Raw genomic sequence first — 20,300 nt, forward strand, 5'->3', positions numbered from 1 at the left:
ACAGTGCTCCTTTAAAGACAGATATAAAGAGAGGTTGATACCTCCTTCCAGTCCACAGATAGACCTAAACAACATCACTATGGTAAAGAGCACAGAACTGATTTTTACTTTGGATGTACCAGTAAGATTAAATTGATCCTTGCTCGTTGTACCATATAAAAATCAACAGAAAAGCTAAAGAACATTAAAAAAAAAAAAAGTCTGCAGAGGAAAAGGTCACAGATGCACGTAGCTGATGGAGAAACAGAAACCTTCTCCCCGAACAGCTACGTACACCTCCACACACTCATCCTGTTGTTATGAAAAGTTCCTTATGATTTTAAGGGACAGGGATATGCCAAAGGTGATAGACTGAAAACAAATAAAAGCGTATTGCTTTAGCACATCACAAAGGAGAAGTTTGTCCAGCTGAACAAGAATTTACAAACCCAAAGGACATGTCAAGAACCTGCCGCTGCTGCGCCTCCACAGGGAGAGCTCGCCATGAGTTCCATTTGCATGAGGCCAAGTTAGGGACATAAATGTCACATCCAGTAACAACAAACAAACAGATTGAGGTCTTTAAGTTTTCATGCATATGCTTATCTATGGAAGAATCATTTTCAACGTACAGCCTCGCCTTTCTCTTAAAGGCTTCAAGAAAGCACTGCAGGCTGTGGCTGACAGGCTGCTCTTCACCAGGAGCGCTGAGGTGACCACTTGCTGCTCCGTTCTCCCCAGCATCTTGCACCCATCGCCCCTGCCAGGCAGGGCTGCACTGCTGGGCAGGCCACCGTCAGGTAAAACACAATTTTCAGCGCACCCAGCTGGATCGCTCCCCACTTCCCCGTGCTGTTGCTTGACAGGGAGCAGGGAGTCAGCAGACAGGCATTTGCTACTAACTGTGCCAACCAAGTCCAGCAGCAGCGCCAAGTGTCAAACCACGACCTAAAACTCCCCGAATCCCACCTAGTACCCTCAGCGTGCCGCCCCCCTCCCCGGGCAGGGCGGGGAGCGCCCTCCTCAGAGCCCCGCCGCCATCCCGGCGGTACGGCTCCCCCCCGCCCGCGGGCTCCCCCTACCTGTCCGAGCAGCCTCCAGCGGGCTCTCGCCGCTCCCGCACCGGTCTCTTCTCGCCTGCCCGCGGCGGGGCGGCACGGGGAGCCGGCGGGCTCGGCCATGCAGCACCAGGGAGCGCCCGGGGCCGGGAGGGCGAGAGAGGGGCGGCGGGGATGTGCCGAGCCCGCAGCGGGTGCTAGGACCGGCCGGGCTCCGGGGAGAAGACGCGGGGGGCCATCTTTGTTGAGGGCAGCAGCGTGTGCCCGCTGCCTGTGTCTCCCTAGGGCAGCGCTGCGGGATCGCGAGGGGCGCGGCGCTTCTCCTGCGCTACGCCCGGCTCCTCGGGAGCGCTGCGGCTCCTAACACACCTCAACACGGCTCTCCCGCAGCCTCAGCGCCCTGAGGGTAAAACCCCGAGTGAAACGCGAGCGATGCGAGCGCTCCCAGGCTGCCATCAGCGGCTGGCTGAAGCGCGCCCGGCCGCCATCTTGGCTCCGGGCAGCGCCGTGAGGGAGCCGGAGCCATCTTAGCCCGGGGCAGCTCGGCCCCGCCGGGACAGGGGCTGCTGCGGGGGGCACGGCCCGGCCGCCGCCGTCGTGAGGGGCTGGGAGGGTCGGGGCCCGGCCGGGGGGGTAAAAGGGGTGAGGGCTGTGAAATAGGTGGGATATGTCCCGTGTTCCTGGCGACTGGGTTGGTTTTCGTAAGGCGCCCGCCTGAGATAAAGTGGTTCTGGTGTTACGTGGTGCTTCTAAAGTAGACAAGAGCCAACTTGCCGAAAACTTGTGCATTTCTTCTTCCTCAGCATTTAAGCAGCTGTGCAGTTGCATCTGCCTTTCCCTACTACAGCTAAACTTCCAGCTGCCTGGACCCACTCAATGGAGCAGCGTGGCAGGTGAATGTACAAGCTGAGCTGCGTGTATCAGCTGTTAAGAAACAGCTTCACTTTTACGCTTCCAGTCTGATTTGCCTCATGAAGCAGTCTTTGAAAGATGAAGTTTTACCTTCTGTTTATATCATGTATGTTTCACATAGTGCAAGTGATCAGGAGTTTGGGATTTCTGTAAATTTCAGGGTGACTGCCAAGAAAAAGATTTGGACATCATGTGTTGGACTGCAAAATCTTTCATCCGAGGGCTGAGCTACAGTGTCAAATACTGCTCTAAGGACAACCATCTTCAAAAAATACATCTCTATAGTAAATTAAAACCAAAAAAATGCCACATCCTGGACTGGTCAGGAAGCACATGCAACAGCACTGTGCCACCTGGAAGCATCCTGCCATGGAGATTCTTTTCCTGCAAGGTATGAAGTTTACGTGCAACCTTAATGTCAACAGCCATCTTGATGCATCTGTTAAGGAAGCCAGCCATAGTTTTCAAAAGTCAAGGAAATATGTTCTTCCTAAAGGGTTTGAAGCAGAAGAATAAATACTAGGGTTTCACTTATGTTGAAAGACACATACTTCTGCTCAGCTTCCTGTACTGCTTTGATGTCAAGCTACATTTGGGTTGATTTTCCTGCTGTAGCAATTTGTAAAATAATAATGAAAGGATCTTCAAGAAAGATTCAGTTAAAGTGGCAGGAGGGAAAGATCAGCTAGTATCAAAAGTGTCCAAACTGGTGACACTAGGCCTAACCATGAGGTGGCTCAGAAAAACGTGGCCTTTTATATCCTGATCAGTAAATCACATTTTATACCATATTACAATATTGAAATATAATGACTTCTCACAATCATGTACACATTTGAAAAACTGTACTTTAAAAAGCACTTGGTTTTGTTTCTCTAAATAACTATTGTGTATATCACTGGTAATGTATCACACAGTCAGAAAATGGGCTGAAATAATTTCAGATCTTCTGCTCCTGTGTTTCTAATTAAGGATTTTCTAACAGCATTAGAAAAATAAGTTTACTGCAGCATGCCCACCTGTAAACTGATTTACATGCGTAACACATAAATGCCATTTTAAAAGACTGTTGCATTGGTTTATTTTATCTTAGACATACTTTCAGATGGATGTGTAGTTGTTCAAAAATTGTTTCAAGTTAACAGTGTTTCTTCAAAGTTGACCCAAAGGTCATGTTTGAAGTATTTGTTGTAATCCTCTTATTTTTAACCATAATGTAACATGTTGCTATGTCTGTGTCATCAGCATATACTAATGTTTCAAGGAAGGTACTTGAAGTCTTGATGGATGAGAAGCTGTTGTTTTGTTCATTCAATGGCAGTTGACTAACATGGTTTCAAATGCTGCCCTGCAACACTTTCCAGGAGACAAACAGGTGGCCTTCACTGTTTGCTTTGGGGCAACTGTGGAAACAGTTTGTCACTGAGATCCCCTGCTAACCTCAAAAATCTCTCTAGATGCTCCTCCACATGTTTCTCCAGGTGTATTGTAATTCCGCTGATATATGCCTATACTGTTGCCACCAGTTCTATATATTTCCACATAAATATAACGGGAATTGTTCAAAACAAAGGGAGAGGGAATCATCGCAAGATTCATAAAAGACACCTGGGTAACTTGCCAAAAGGAGTTGTGGAGGCTAACTTTACTTATGTCAAAGGGGACATTATATATATACTTGAAAGAGACTATTAAGAGTATTTTTAAATATCTAGAAACCTCATTCAGCTCAGGAGATTCCTGAGCTAACACAGTTGAAGGCTGAAGGAATACTTGTTGGAGAACATCATCTGTGCTTGACCCATTCACACTCTTCCCTAAGTTTGTGTTTGTGCCCACTGTGGGAGTTTGTTTGCATCTGTTTTGCATCTGTTTTGGGAAATGGTGTTTCTTGGGGGATTGCCTTTCTCAAAATATATATATATATTTTTTTTTACTCACAGGGAGAGGGTGGTACAATTGACATATCCTGCAATCCCTTTACCTTAACTAATTACAGAGCTTTTTTAAGAGCTCTTTTTTAAGAGCTGTCATGGTTTGTTTGACATGTGCTTCTGATTTGATATGCTGGGCCCGGGGAGCTCCTGGTCTGAATTGGTAGTGAACACTCATGCTCTCGTGAATGATGCAGTTTATGTCTATAGGCAGCTTAGTAGTTGAAGCAGACATAGCCTGTGAAAGGAGAAGGAACTGCTGCTAATGTTCACATTTCAGATCTCAACCATTTGTGAGGACAAACCAGAAACAAGCCAACAGTTCTTGCTGCAAAGTAAGGATGGGTTATAAGTGTATACAGCTTTATGAGTTTAGAAACATATTATATAGAAAGTTATAAAATGCTCCTTCACGTGACCTGAGCATACTGTAATACGTATTAAACATAGTTTGACCAAATGACATTTTACAGTAAGCAAAAAGCATTGTTCTAGCAATTTTAACACATTTTTCATGTTTTTACAAAGGACACAACTTTGTTGGCAATGAAGTAGCAGAGTATAGTAGCTCATGGATTGTGCAAAACCAGATCCATGAACTTATTCCTCATAAAAACTGTTGCAGAACCCTTATCAGTTCACTGCTTCACTTTGCTCTGCTCCTTATGGACATTTAGACTACCCCTTTAGAGGAGGTGAAGAAAGAATCAGAATGAGCTGCTAGGACTCCTAGCTACAGGGATAGGCAGCGTAGGGGCATTGCTATGTAGAAAAGGAAATAAGAAATAATACATTACGAAAGGAAAAAGATGAAAAAAAAAACACTCCTGAAGAAGAAAAAAATAATAGAATTCAATAAAGATAACTGAAAACTAGTTTTAGAACAAAACCAAACATACTTACATATAATCAGTTAAGAACATACATTAAAGTACCCTAAATTTGAAAAGGAGACCTCAGTAAATGTGTTAAGTAGAGTTCATTTAGAATGCATCCCTAAAATACCAGGAAGAATTGAAGGAATCCTTCCAACTGTGGTTGTTCTTTTTAATGGCTTGTACTATTGTAATAATGCAAAGTTGGTTTGTGGGTCTGTAGCTCAGAAAAGATGATTATTGCCTCAGTGTATTCATATTGGAGTACAGATTGCTGGCTTATAGCCTTTGTTTTCTTTCCTTATTTAGCAGGAAGGGACAGAAATCCCTTGCAAAAGAAAAAAAATAGCATCTATAACAACACCAGAGCTTTTGTACAAGGATCTTCTGAAATCAGAGCAGAAAAACTGGAATGAAATTTCAGGAAGATACAAAGCTATGGCAAAAAGAATTAAGAAAAAAATAGAAGAATTGCACAAGAAGTATACGTTCAGTTCGGAAAGTCCACGGGTAAGTGGCAAAAAATACACACATTTTCCATCGTTGCGTACAAATGGCAGTGAAGTCATTCATGTTATAAAATGCTATTTCACTGGTTATGGTGGTAATTTCAACTATTGAATAGTTATGGATAGTAAAAGCATGTGTTTAGAACAGCCTGTCACTTTACGATAGAGTATTTGACCTTAATTTCACCATAGCCAAAGACAAAAAAAGGTTCAACAACAACCTGATATTTGATAAAGAATATAAGACATTATAAATTAGAAGAGCAGGTACAGGTCATCTCAGCCATTGATTAAATTTAGAGCACATTTAGGTTGCTTAAGTACACGCTAACTTTGAAATAACCTTTCTGATGCATGTAATTCCTTCTTTCCCCTCTTTCTGTTATGTGCTATTTTCTTTGATTTACATACAACTGTGCTGTACAGAACACTGAATATAGGTTTTCTAAGGACATATTCTGGCTGTTGGACTTGAAACAAGTTTGTTTTGCATTGAACAGATTAAGGTTGGAGAGAGTGTGTACTTTGAGGAGAATGGATGCATATTTCTTTCAAAAACAGATGATGGTAAGGGATTTCTCTTCCTAGCATGGTATAACTGTTAAAATAATTGTGCATGTATCATCAGTGTACTTCTCTTATATTAAAGCTTAATTGCTCTTTAAAAAAATAATAAATTATAACATTCTTTAACAACTGATGAACAATTCTAAAATCCTGATTCTGAAAAGGTGAGATTAAAAGAGTAAGGAAATAACATATACTGAAACTGAGGCAAGTTTCTATAAAGGAAAGAGAAAAAACACTTCTTCTCAGAGTCCTAATTTAAAGTTTTAAAAAAGGCCTATTTTATTTCAGAGAGGATGAAAAAAAAAAAAACTGATTATTTTTAGTAAAACCACATACTTTAGGTATCTGAACTTTAAAATTTAATACATTTTCTAGATGGCAGTATCTATACTTTTCAAATATTTGTTATACCAACAACACTTTGGGGAAGGGGAGGAGGGCAGTACTTATTTTGTTCATTTTTACAAACTGCATTTGCAGGTGTCTCACAAAACAAATACCTGGTTCCAGTAGTATGCTTGTGAATACTGTAAGCAGACTTATTAAACATAGGCATTAACAAATACTGTTCATTTTGACATGCCTTAATTAAAGGATTTTACTATTTTTATTTTTTCATGTAGTAGATGAAGGAAATGTTCGTATTTTATTCAGTGCTGAAGATCTTGGCTTTGATGATGCCTTTATTCAACGGATCAGAATTTCACCAGACCAGAGATACATGGCTACCAGCTTAAAAAGTGAAAATTCTGAAGAAGCAACCTGTGTTGTTATGAAACTTGGTGGTTTTCCTGTTGTGGAAAAAGTCATTCCAAATGTATTTAGTTTTGGTAAGCTGTATTTATAAATATCCTGTAGATCACACCAACTTTCAAAGCATTTTTCTTAGTCTACATATTATAGGAGTAGTGCTTTATAAAAACTAAGGAAGTAACATTTTTAGATTTAATCCTTACAGCTGTTGAACTATTTCTCATTTGAGAGATGTGTTCCTCCACACTGCAAAATTACAAGTTATTTGATATGAGTGAGTGACTCCTTTCATGATGCAAGTTTTCCTTCTTTATAAAAGCAAGCATTTATACATGTTTGAACACTTACTTTGCACATCATTCTTTTTATTGAATTCAGTATGCTTCCTTAAAAATTTACTGACATAACTGTTTGCAATATAAGGATCTTTTTGAGAAATGTAGGTATTGAACTGAAATCACTGATAGCTGTAAGCACTTAGCTTAAAAGTATGCAAGTACTACAAAGTGTTGGCTGGAATTTCAGGCAGACTCTAGGATGTGGGTCACCATTCAGAGCCCAATGAATTCAGTTAGGGCTTCAGTCAACTCTTTCAGCATAGGTGAGGGAGTTTTACATTGCTCTTGAAAACATGCAGAAGTAAACCTGAATGAAAGAGAAATCTTTTTTTTTTTTAAATAGCATATTAAAGAATATAGCAAAAAGAGCGCAACAGATTATACAACGTTCCACAGCTTGTATTTTGGAGTTTGGTAGATGTCATCAAGGATATGTAGTGCAGGAAGGAGTTTGCCTGGCCAGGGCAAGAATTTACCATTCTAGGTAATTACCACATATGCAAGCACAGAAAACTGGAGTATTTTTATCTCAGGAGTACCCATGGGACATATGCATCATTGTTTTCCTCTAAATGCTTTCCCTACAGCCACATGCAGCGGTGCAGAGCTTATATCCTCTATTGTCTGGCTGACTACTTAAATCTCTGCTGCCCTGCGCAGCTTTAAACATCCACATATCTCCTATTTTCCTGTTACCTCCAGGACCCTGACAGCATCAAGAGCTTCCTCTCCCTGGGCCCTGTTTTTTTTTTCTTCCCTTCACATGTTATGAGATACGTAGCATTCAAAGAAAACATGGAAAAATCTTTTTGTGGCATACCCCAGCCTCTGGAACGTAGAAGTGTTGTCTTCAGTTCCACATCAGTTGCAAGCCACCTTTTTCAGAATGTTCATGGAGCTCTATTTTCTCTCAGCAATAGCACGTACTGTTCCCAGTTTGACATGCATTTGTCTTTTTTCCAGAATGGGTTTCAAATGATGTTTTGTATTACACAAGTCAGAAGAACCTTAAATGCCAAGATGTGTTTATGACCACTTTCACTAAACAGAAACATACTGAGCTGGTTTATACAGAGCAAGATGCAAGGTAATACCCGTCTAAAATAAAATAAGTCCTTTGCATATTCTATGGTATTTAATAAGTAAAATACAACTGGTTTGGAAAACAAGTTCTTCTATACCACACTTCAAATGGTAGAAGACATGTTTAAGTTCTGTTCTGCTATGCCATATAAGTTTTGTTCGGTATTGCCGAATACAGTCTGAGAATGTACTTTTGTCTCCTCTTGATATGTGATCAGCAGCGATTTAACTTTTCTCTGTTACCTCACGAGTTCAGCTAAGATTATAAATGTCAAGGTCAGTCTTGGGTCAGGGTGTCCTTTAATGAATGTGTGACAGTTTCATACACGATAAATCAGACTGGGGGTTTCATTTTGTTTTCTCTGCTATTGATGTCTGATACATCTTTTAAAAAACATAGAAGTTCAGGCTAATCCTTGCTCTGGGTAATGGATGAGCAAAATCATTGCAGCGTGCCCAGAGAGAGAACTATTGTTGACTGAATACCCTCTCAATAACCTTTCTTTAAGCAGTGGCTTAGGAAGACAAGAGGGCTCTTGCTGAATTGAGTGCATAACTAGTTTTTCGGCCAAGTAGCATTAAAATGACAGATTTGTACAGCATACTATAAATGTTTGTAAGTATTCTTAATTCAAGTAACATATTCAGTAAAGAAATTCCAACTATACATTCATCTGGAAAAAAAAATCTGCAATTGAGATGGAGTAAATCAGATCTTTTATTCCAGCTGTAGTTGTTGCATATTATTTTAAAATAAAGTTGCACTGGCTTGACATCTCCCCACAGGGAAACTGCTGGCATAATTTTGAAGGTCGTAGTCATTACAGTAAATCTACTAGAAACTTACTCTAAAGGTTCATGTGCTAGTACAGCTCATGACTGAACGCACTTGTTTGTGGAGAAGGGCAAGACGGTCTTGTGCACTGCCACTAAGCAGTTCTGTTCTACGTATCACCAACTCTTTTACTTACAATCAGATATTTTTTGTACAAGCTGACATTAACTTGACTTCCTTTAAAAAAAAAAAAAAAAAAAGGCTAGATATATGTTTCATATGTGATATGAAGGCCAGAGACCTTGGGGAGAACTGTAACCTGCATTTCAGATTGATTCTCTTAGAGTTAAGGTCAGCAGAGCCGGACTGTTAGAATTTCTACTGAATGCAGTGCCACACTTGCCAAAATTTGTGTGGACTAGAGAGCTAGGAGGCTGATTCCTTGCAGACTTGAGAACCCCTGCTGTCTCTGTCCTCTTAAAAACATCAAGAGGGTGCAATTAGACAAAACAATTGTACCAAAATAAAATTGGAATTTCTCCACCTGCAAATAATTAAAGACACTGAAAATACTATCCAAAGCTTCTTTTCTTTCACCATTCAAATATTTTGAAGTCTAGAAGGATCATTATTGCAGTCTTGCATCTGATTTGTATAATGCAAAGTACAGTCCACAGCCCTACAGTTTCTTCATGAAATCTCCCGAAGCTGTGTGTTGGAGGTACTTTGTGTAGAAACATACCATCTTAAAGATTAAAAATGACAAAGAAGCTCTTAGGTCCCAAGCTGTGACATTTCAATTAATGTGTATGACTTATTTAGAAATTTGAGTCTGACTTGCAGCCTGAACTTGTTCAATATCCAGCCACTGGTTACCATTATTTCCTGTTTCTACATTTTAGAAGCATTTAAAACCAGTAGAGTTGCTAAACAGTTCCTAGTTTCCAGCTTTATCACTTCAACACTGTCCATCTTGTCTTATACAGACAGTATTGCTTTTTTTTTACTTTGCTGTTCCCACATGATGTCCTGTATCAATTTTAATTTAAGTTATTCTTTAGAACTTTCTTTTCTGAAATAAGGTCACTAGCTCAATAGAAATATCTAGGTTCTGCATGAACTTTAAAGCATATACATCTGTGACCTTCCAATCCATCTGACTGATGCAAAAACCTGGATTAATTTGGGGAATAACTGAACTGCTTTCCCTGAAGACTTCAGGTTCCACATACAAAGTTGTTGGGTTTTGAGTGCTGAAATAAATGCAGCAGAAGTGGGTTCGGAATCAAGTGGTCTGGATTTTTTCCAGCCTATTTATACGCATGCCGTTTCTTACCTTGTAGCAGGAAGCCCATGATTCTGGATTAACTGATATGGTTTTTGATTATTAATCAGGTTTGACCTTTATTATTATTATTATTATTATTATTATTGCTTACAGATTTTTTGTGGACATATACTGCACAAAAGATAGGCGTTTTCTCACTATCAACAGCAACAGCAAGACAACCTCAGAAGTTTGGCTGGTTGACTGTAGACATCCTTTTAAGTCACCTGTTCTTGTACAAGCACGAACAAAAGGTGTCATTTACCACATTGAGCACAGAAATGATGAGTTGTATATTCTCACTACATACGGAGAGCCTGCAGAATATAAGGTAATCTTAACGGATAGTAAGAGTCGTAAGATTAATTCAGATGCCCGTTGCAGATGATAGAAATAGTAAGGCTGGGTTTTAACGCTGTGCTTTACAGCTTACTGAAATAATTCAAGAGAATTACAAAGATTGCTGCATGGATTCAAAAACTACAGTACTATCTGAGTCTTGCCTGTAGCATGCTGATTTCACTTTTAATTTCTTTGGAAATGTCAAGAAATGAGCATTCTTTACCAGTTATTTGCCCTCTTAAAATTTAAGTTTATCTCAATAACCAAATGATTTGCAGTGCTACTGGACACACTGAAAGCCCTTACAAGATTTGAGCTTCCTTTTGCAAATGTATTTAGATAGAAATTGTTCCATAAATTTACTTCTACCCATATCAGTTTTCCTCATCACATTAAAACGTTTCAAGTGGCAACTTTCCCTTGGTAGCTAAGACTATACAACTTACTGAGAGGAAATGCCTTGCTGCTCAGGTGGCAGCATCTTGTATCCTCCTGTACGTAGTGCACTGCTGGGAAGTGCTGACTGCCAGACAGCGAACCTTCCATCAACACCATCCAACTTGCCCATTTTTGTGTACCAAATCAAGTCCGTACATTGTAGTATATAAAAGTATATCAAGTATATACATATATACACACTTCAGTGGTGTTACTTTTTTTAAAGTATTTCCTTTTGAAGCAAAACCCTTTACTAAGGAAAACAGCTTGCTATGATCCTGTCTTCTTTACAAAACCTTTAACACCCATGTGACTGGAGGCTGAGCCAGTACAGGTGTTTTGTTTTTTTTTTTTCCTTGTTTAATAAGGTTGGTTTATGCTGGATCAGCTAGTTGAACAAGTTCATCACTTGGGTTTAATAAGTAGTAGTTGTGCTGGTACAAAGCAAGCAGTGGAAACTCATAAGAAGGAGTGGAAAAGGCAGTCTTAGAGCAGACTGGATTTAGCCTTGTCACCTCCATAGTATAAACCTATTGCTTTGTGAAAGAAAGGTGGACTGGAGCTTTCAGGTGACCTCCCCAAGGACAATTAAAAGCCATTTTAAACTTGAAAGGGGTAGGTTTCAGTAGGCATAACTAAGAATAATTATCTGCAGTTATTCTGAGTTTTTTTTTTTCCCCCTGTATTTAAAGATCAGACTGAACAGAAGCAAAAAAACAACTTCTGCCCTGCCTGCTGTGTCTGTGCAGAGCCACTCCTTGCTCCCAAGCTCACTTTCAGCAAACTTTGGAAGGGGAGGCTGGAGAGACATCAGGTATGATAAGCAGAGGAAGGGAGAGAACCATGGCAGAAGGAGCTGAAAAAATGAGATTTAAACAGAGAGACTACCTGCTTGGATGAATAGGCAGCAGAAGCAGCCTTCATGGAAAACCCCTACCCTGCCCTCTCCCTTCCAGCATACTCAGAGTGTCTTAAAGCAACATAGTTCAATTGCAAATGGAGTTGTAAAAAATAATTGCCATCTGTCACACAGATCTCTCTTGCTATCAATATGTATGCAGTTACTGACTTGTTTTTCTATTCTGCCCAAGTAAAGCAAATTTAAAACCCTCCAGTTTTAGTCAGGAAGAAAAAAAACACACAATCTTTTGTAATTAAAATGTTGCACAAGATCAGCTGTATGTCTGTAGCCTCATAACTCTTACTATATCTTAGTAATACAAGGTTGTATTTTGTGTTTACAGTTGATGAAGGCACCAGTAAGTTCCAGTGGCATGGAGAACTGGCAGCTAGTTTATGCACTGGAAGAGAAAACTAAGCTAGTAGACTTGGAAATGTTCAGTGATCACTGTATTTTGTTCCTGCAGAATGCCGGTCACCTCTACTTAAATGTGATTTCTTTTGTTTCACATTCAGTTCAATCAATAAAGGTAAGTTTTAGCTTCCTCGGGCAACTTGGTCTTTTTCCAGCAGTACTTGATCACAGAATGGCTGAGGTTGGAAGGGACCTCTGCAGATCATCTAGTCCAACCACTAGTTCATCTAGTCCAGGGCCACCCGGAACACATCTCACAGGATCAATTTAATTCTTTTAAATATAAGATCATAAATCAAAAAAAAAAAATCATATAAGATTATAAAGCAAAAGATAACTTTTACTGGGCTTATTTGTGGTTACAGTCATCAGCCCATGCAAGGAAGTAAGCCTGGCCCTCCCTGAGAAGAAAGAGCAGAACATTCAGAAGACAAATACGGTTGCTGGAATAATAAATGGGAAACCTGGGTATTGCAGTACAATTCATGGGGAATATTTCTTCCTGTCTCTAGTTGTTGCTAAATACTTGTGGAATACAAATATGGTGACTTAATTAAAAACCATGGTTTCTGGAGACCACTTAGCTGAAATACTTGATTGATTTGTTTGCCTGAGAAATACTGTCTGAAGAACTTGCAAGTTTATTGCAACAAGCTACCAGTACTGGGTTCTATAAAACTGCTACAGAGAAAAGGTTTTCAACAGAGTGTACTTTACAGTCTCTGAAACCTTTCATTTTTGAAAATGGTCTTAGTTAATTTATTTATTCACAGAGGGTCTGCAGTTACTCTGGAGAACTTTGACTTTAGCTGCCATTTCAGAAGTCTCTAGCACGCTAACTCAAGTAAGCAGTGGCCTGGCAGAGGGTTTGACTATGTCCCCGCTGCTCTCAAAGAATGAATCTTGATTTCTTTTATTCTTAGTGGAGTTAAAAATCTTAAATACAATAGCAGTAAGTGTCTGAGGGTAAATGTGCCAGGAAAAGGTTTTGTTCTTCACAATGGCTGGCACTAAGAACAAAGTTAAGAGGCAGGGGTTTTCAGTGGCTTAGCATTACTGAGCTAACTCACAGCAAAAGCCTAACAACTGACATGGACTTGGCTGTGTAACATGGTGAAGTACGACTGGAAATCAGAGGGGAAAGAGGATATAAAAATTAAAAACCATGTGGAACTGTTTCAAAGAATGTTTTAATTTTAAAAAATCTGCACTAATGTTCATTTCAAACTGGATTTTAATTTGGATTTATTTTTCTATTTCATTAACAAACTTCATTCAATGGCCTTAGGTGAAGAGTTTACCAAAGTCTCTCACTTTACGACTGTTATATTACTGAATTTAAAAGAAATAATGTAGAAACTGAAGATAATTAGCTTGCTATTCAAAATCTTTTCCTCTGAAGGACACACTAAGCAGAATTTATAGAAGAAGCGTAAGGGTCTTACTTGAAATGCTGTGTTTTCTCAGCTGCCTGCGTGGGCCTGTGCATTTGAATTGGAATCCCATCCTGAACATACCACCAGCACTTGCTATTTTCAGCTCACCTCCCCAGTACACCCCCCTAAGCGTTTTGCATATTCATTTAAAGAAAATAATCTCATTGAACAAGCTGTGCAAGAGGTACCAATTATTACCAACTGTCACACTACACGTTTACTAGCTAAAAGCAAGGTAAGATTTTCCAGTCCTTTTCCCATTCCCTTTATTCTTCCCTTCCTCCCCACCCTTTTATAGAAAATGCATTTGGCAGGGAATAGAGATTAAAAATGTAAAAGAGCATTTGGTGCTATACTTACTTACCAGTGGGTGTTTTCTTCAGTACTGTAGAGAAGAACAAGAAAGAGTCGTGATAAGATTTTTTCATTGATCTGGGCATGCTAGAGCAGATAACTGCACACGATGAGTCAAGAATCTTAGTACAGCGTAACTTAGACTCCCTAGCTGATGTATGAAATCACGTTCTCTATGATAAATGAGAAAAGTATGCCAGCAGTTGAAAAGGACACCCCACAACCATCTACACAGTATAGATCGAGAGAGTTTTAACAGCCTGCGTTTAAAAAATTGGTAATGTTAATAAAGAGTTTGTGCTGCAGTAAGTGGTAAACTATTTAGTTAATCATAGATATTCTTAGTGTTAAAGAGGGAAGGAAGACTTGGGTGCTTTGGTAGTTTAAAAACTCCTCAGGTGTTGCACTTAAATGAATTTTATATTCTGCATCCATAAGCCTACACAGCAGAGGTTCAGTCTCTTGCTTTATTTTTCAAGAGTGCTTTGTACAATCTAAGTGAAAAAAATTACTGTAATCAAAAAAAACACATTTTAAAATAAATAATTGAAGTTTTCATTGCCATGTGTCATTGAGATTTCTGAAATGTCCTTTATTGTAAAATACTCCTTCATTTCCAGGATGAAACTTTGGTGCCAATTACAGTTTTTCATAATACGAATTCTAAAGAGCTACACAGGAAACCACTTCTAGTTCATGTATACGGAGCTTATGGCATGGATTTGAACATGAGCTTTAAAGAAGAGAAGCTGTTGTTAATTGAAGAGGGTTGGATATTAGCATATTGCCATGTTAGGTAAGTCAAATATTACATAGAAATAAGATTTTCGTTTGTGGGAAATACAGATATTTCTTGATGTGCAACTGAAGAGGTAGAGAAGTTTTTTCTCTGCTTAGCTATATCTTAAATCTTCATGCTTGTCACCTCCATCTCTTTAGAATTTTTAAAAGCCCTTTAAAAAAAAATGCTCTGGGAAGAAAATATACTTTTACAACTACATACTGTATTCAGGTTATTTAAATCAACAGTATGATTGTGTATAAGTTTTAATCTTTTTGAAATTTCATTACTTTTCATCTCATCTTCACTCAAAAACATTTGATAACACGTTCAAATTGCAGTATATGTTACTGCCCTCTTCTTCTGTGGGCATTGTGTACTAATATTCAGTGTATGCCTTCTGAAAACCATTTGCCTTTCTACAGCAACAACTAAACATTTAAGCTGCCTCTGTTCTTCTGTTGAGTAAATCTTCTGTTTTTAGTTTAACTACAAACAAATTAGTTTTATAAAACCACTATATACAACAGACTTCACATTTTCATTGAGATAATTCATTAGGTAAAGAAAGGTAATAAAAATATCACTTTAAGGAGGGGAAGGAAAGGGGAGAATGAGCACGTTATAAATAATAGTTCCAAAACTAATTCAGCAAACAAATATATTCAGTATTGTGCAGTTTTTCCTCCCTGTAAGTATCCCTGTATCTTACAGTGCAAGTCAATCCTAGAGAGTACCAAAAATGCAGAATTTTGGCAGACTAATCAGTTGATTGATTTTAAACTTGAAACCTGAATAAGGAAACTTTAGGTAGCTTAGTACTAAATTCATGGTTGTATGTAAAGGAACACAAGTAAATTTAGTTTAAAAAAAATCTGTATTAAAAACAAAACAGAAACAAAAAAAAAAAAACAGCAAACCACCATTTCCTGTAGTATTTGAAATTCACAGAAAGAAAAACTTACTGACAGTCTCAAATTTTAAGCCACCCAAAAGAAATCCTGAGCATCTTGGCACGGAGCTAGGAAATAATATTCTTTCACTCTTGTTAATAAATCTAGTGATACCATTATAAGAAAGGAAAATGTTTTAGTTATCATTTTAATAATTTCCTGTATAAAAAGATAATATCATTATTTTATTTGGTACAGGCTACTTTGACAATGACATTTCCTAAAATGCTTTTTCTGCAAGTTCTGTGTCCTTGTACTCTTGTGTCCTAGAACACCCTTATGCTGTTACATTTTCACGAGTCATGCAAGGATTTTTTTTTTGTTTGCATGTTGTGTATTTTAGCTGTAAGGGAGGGTAAAGACAGGAACACAGAAAAGTTATTTGGAAAGGCAAACTATGTTTTTGTGATTCTGTGGCTGCTGCTGTCCTTTATTATCTGAAGCTTTGCTCTGTACTCTTTTTGAAAGAAACTCCCAACTTGAATTATTTTAAATTCCAGGGGTGGAGGAGAGCTAGGCCATAGCTGGCACAAAGATGGATGTCAGCATAACAAACTCAAAGGTCTCGATGACCTTAAGGCTTGCATCATGCTGCTGCATGAACTAGGATTTTCTCAGCCAAAATACACAGCACTAGCAGCTGCCAGTGCTGGAGGAGTTCTTGCAGGAGCCCTGTGCAACAGCAATCCAGAACTTATCAGAGCCATGGTTTTACAGGTAAGGTACTGTACTGCAGACATCTTACTCGTTATGATGTTAAACAAAAATACCAAACTAAAAAACATCTTGTTTTAAGAAAACTCGTTCAGAATTTGAAACATTCTAAATCACATTCCTCATTTGAAAAAGCCTTGACTTTTGAGCATTTGAGGTCCAGTGTCCTGTTTGCCAACTTTTTTTTTTTTTTTTTAAATATTTTTTAAGGCTCCTTTCATAGATGTTCTAAATACGATGATGAAAACTCATCTCCCACTGACAATTGAAGAACAAGAAGAATGGGGAAACCCATTAGCAGATGAAAAATGTATGAAATATATCAAAAGCTACTGTCCTTACCACAATATTAAGCCACAGGTAAAGCTACCCATTCTGTGTGGAATACTACAGGAATAAACATGTAGCACTTGATAGTAAAATAATAGAGAACAGATAACTAGAATTTAAAAAATGTTTTACCTTTTCAAAGCTTTCTACCCCAGCATTTTAAAACTTAGCTGCTTCTTTGTGTTAAAATGAGCCATTAATAAAAATATAAGTTATTTCAGTAATAATCTGAGTCAGAGAGACTACTGGCATTAACCAAATGCCTTCCATTAAATAAGAGATTTCATAAGCTGGTTTTGTTACAGGACTGCCACATACTCTATCGTCTAACAAACCTCAAGATGTAAAATATGTGCTTCATTTTTGGGGGCTTTCTGCTGTTTTACTGCATTTTCCATACTTTGCCAAAGCAGAAAAGAGGTATTTTCCACTAATTAAATATCCTTTAGAGGCAAACAGTGAAATAGAAAATGAGCTATTGCTTTGACATGGTTATATCAGAGGAAATCTTTGTTTGAGGAGGTGCTACCTGTGTTACATAGCTTCATAAAAAATCTTGCTAAATAAAAACAACTTAAAGTGTAAAAAGAGTTTGCAAAAGTAAATCTCAACTACTTCTGTTTAAGGCTTACCATTCCATGATTATTTGGGGGGGGGGGGGGGGATGAGAGACGGGGTTGGGTGGTAATCAGCAGCAAGCAGTCACATATCAGACCTTTAACAGCAGAAATACAATGTGTTTGATTACCTTTTGCAGGCAGATAATCCCCTAATATTAATTAGTCATTTGTTAGACCAAAATACTTCTCCCATTTACTGATAAAAGTAAAATGTTTTTTCAACTACAGGTAATTATGTAACGGATACATTTTAGATGAACCATAACAAGTAGTACAGTAAGATACATGGAGAAAAACTTGCTCACTCAATTGAATAGAAAATCAGTTGTGATGTATCTAACCTTTTTTTTAAACAGTGTTATCCCTCAGTTTTTATAACGGCATATGAAAATGATCAGCGAATACCACTAACAGGAGTTCTACGATATGTTCAGAAACTTCGGAAGGCCGCACTAGATCACGCCGGCAGAACAAAAAAGAAAGGTAAGATAAGAATATTACAGGTGCATGGACTTCACTAAAGCAGAATATTAGCAGTCATATAATTAAACATTATAGATTGACTCCTCCTTAAATGAATTCATATCTACAATATAATCCAGTATCCACCTTAGCTCAGAAGGAGAAAGCACATCTTTCCAAAGAGAGACGGAACATACACATTAAATATATAAACATTTTTCAAATACTTAAGTTAACATAAATATAGTTCATCCAGCAAGCCCCTAAATAATCCTTTTTTTCCCCCCTTAAAGAATAACAGAAATGATTTCAGAACAGAAGGCAGAATAACGTTTTATCCCTAAACAACTCACATCCCCCACTTACCTTTCCTTGTTCATTCAATGTCAAGTGATTGCTGGCTTCATTGTTCCAGGAAATTGGATCCCTAATATCATCTTAGACATCCAGGCAAATGGCAGTCATTGTGACTCATCTTGGGAGGATTCACTAAGTGAGGTATGTTCCCTTTATTGTACACATCCATAACACAGTGTGGAGATTTTCCTCAATTAATACTTCAACCTCAGTAGTTCATGCAGTCATTGAATGTACGTTTGAAGTATTAAAAGAAAAAAAATGTTGGAATTAAGGCTACTCTTGAGTATTTACACAAAGGAATCAACAGCAGAGTAAAATTATTGAACCTCATTATGCCTTAAACCTCAAAATAGTGTTAAAATCCCACTGTAATATGCCAGGAGCTTTGAATGAAAGGTTCTAAGTTGTGCAAAACATTGTTCCAGCATGAGAAGTCTTGTACTATACAGTATTAAGAGCTTAATTTAGCCATACTGTTTTTTTTTGTTTTTTTAGTTTACTTACATATTCCTCATGAGTAAAATATATGATGGGTTTGGTCTTTATATTTTGGAATGCATGATCTGTACAGTCAAAGGAAGCTACTACAATTAGGTTTCAAGGTTTTGCACTTTCTGCAAGTATGTATGCTAAAAGCAACAGACTGCCAAGACCTGCTGCATTGTTACTGGTGTCTCAGACTATCACAAGTTTTATTGCTGTTAATTTTCACAAATCCTAGCAAGTGTTAGTTATTGTGGCAGTTATTCCCAAATGAAGTTCTGGAGTAAAAGCCTTATTTTGTTTCAGGGCAAGGTTTTGCTTAGCATCGGTGTAGGAAAGAAAGATTGGAATAGCTCTACAACAATTTGAAGCCTTATAGCATGAAGAGTTTTATTATTTTATAATAAAATATTTTCCTTGCTTTAGGTTGCAAGACAGCTTGCTTTTCTGAAAAAAGAACTTGAGGATGTGTGATATGCCTCCAACATTACATCAAATCCTGCAAATAGCTGATAAGCACATCAACTACCTGAAGAACTTGGTGTCAGATTTTTATTGATATGAAAGTGAACACCTTCTCCAGATGGATCTCTGCTCTATGAGCATAAGCAGACCAGAAATTCAAAGGCAAAGTTGGGCGTGACATTGCATTATAAATATACAAACTGAGCTAAATTTCTTCACTGCCAAATGGTATAAAAGTACCTGCTTTCGTGTACAGTTCTGTTTATAAGCCAAGTGTACAGCACTATACAAGTGGAGCAGTAGTGCAAAACAGTGTGCTGAAAGCCTAAGGTATAAAGACACACAATTTTTATGGGCAGCATTTCTAGTCTAAGACCTCTCTTCCAAGACCAAATTTTACACAAGGCAGTAATTCTCCCACACAGTTGTATTTGATTAAAAAGTCTCAGTAAGTTCTTCTAAAACTAATCCCCAGCTGTAGGCAATGATGATTATTGCCCTTCCCAGCCACACAGCAGCCAGAGAGTGCTGATCCTTTAGTGGGGCCAAACCAACTACAAAGGAAAAATGGACTCTTAAGAACAGGGATTTAGAAGTAGAACTCTTTCAGCTGAGAAAATCTGAAATCTTGCAATGGCCTTAACTAGCATGGTAAAGGAGGTGCCAAAGGCCTTCCAGAAGACAACACAAATGAATACCCCAGAAGGAAAGGCCAGAGTCTCTCCAGAGGAGAGAACAAAAAGAATGCTCCCATTGGAGCAGCTTGATGCATAGCTTTCATTATTTCTGAGCAAGGCAGTCTTGCACAAGAGTGCTACTCATTGTTTGGGAAGACAGACGCATGGTACATATTCCGAGCTATTAAGAGCTAAGAGAAGAGAGGAAGAGGTAAACCATCAGAACATTATATACTACTACTATCTTGCTCTTTCCTGTTTCAACAAATACAGAGCCACCCCTGTGTAATGCTCATTCTAAAGTTACAGATGTAAAAATAAATAACTAAATAAAACTGTCAACTGCCACAGGCTCCAGATTCTAAGGAGTGCTTCACTACCAGCAACTGTAAGGGGCAGCACCCAGGAAACTTCCCATTCTTCACACACACTTAAACAGGCTACTCTTTTAGGGCAT

General features: G+C 38.4%; 2 protein-coding genes across 9 annotated transcripts in view; one reads left to right on the forward strand and one right to left on the reverse strand.

Moving 5' to 3' along the window:
• CAMKMT (calmodulin-lysine N-methyltransferase) overlaps positions 1 to 1,192 on the reverse strand; it is a 226,782-nt gene extending 225,590 nt beyond the window's left edge. For both annotated transcript variants that reach the window (XM_068676692.1, XM_068676691.1), the window contains exon 1: positions 1,062 to 1,192. In XM_068676692.1, the coding sequence (XP_068532793.1) occupies positions 1,062 to 1,160 (99 nt within the window). In that variant the 5' untranslated portion in view covers positions 1,161 to 1,192. The remainder of the gene's footprint in view (positions 1 to 1,061) is intronic.
• Positions 1,193 to 1,303: 111 nt separating this feature from the next.
• Positions 1,304 to 20,191, forward strand: PREPL (prolyl endopeptidase like). Of its 7 annotated transcripts, XM_068676675.1 has the most exons (16): positions 1,304 to 1,443; positions 1,841 to 1,930; positions 2,110 to 2,340; positions 5,068 to 5,268; positions 5,768 to 5,834; positions 6,461 to 6,667; positions 7,892 to 8,015; positions 10,228 to 10,444; positions 12,138 to 12,323; positions 13,676 to 13,879; positions 14,619 to 14,794; positions 16,233 to 16,449; positions 16,657 to 16,806; positions 17,753 to 17,879; positions 18,274 to 18,356; positions 19,128 to 20,191. In XM_068676675.1, exons 3-16 carry the CDS (start codon positions 2,140 to 2,142, stop codon positions 19,173 to 19,175), a joined length of 2,208 nt encoding a protein of 735 aa, XP_068532776.1. In that variant the 5' UTR covers positions 1,304 to 1,443; positions 1,841 to 1,930; positions 2,110 to 2,139; the 3' UTR covers positions 19,176 to 20,191. The 7 variants fall into 7 exon arrangements, with proteins under 7 accessions (XP_068532776.1, XP_068532775.1, XP_068532777.1 ...); XM_068676674.1 differs by having other exon boundaries at positions 1,841 to 2,340; XM_068676676.1 differs by lacking the exon at positions 1,841 to 1,930 and having other exon boundaries at positions 1,306 to 1,443.
• Positions 20,192 to 20,300: the final 109 nt, after the last annotated feature.

This window comes from Anas acuta, chromosome 3, assembly GCF_963932015.1.
Source record: "Anas acuta chromosome 3, bAnaAcu1.1, whole genome shotgun sequence".
Lineage (NCBI taxonomy): Eukaryota > Metazoa > Chordata > Aves > Anseriformes > Anatidae > Anas > Anas acuta.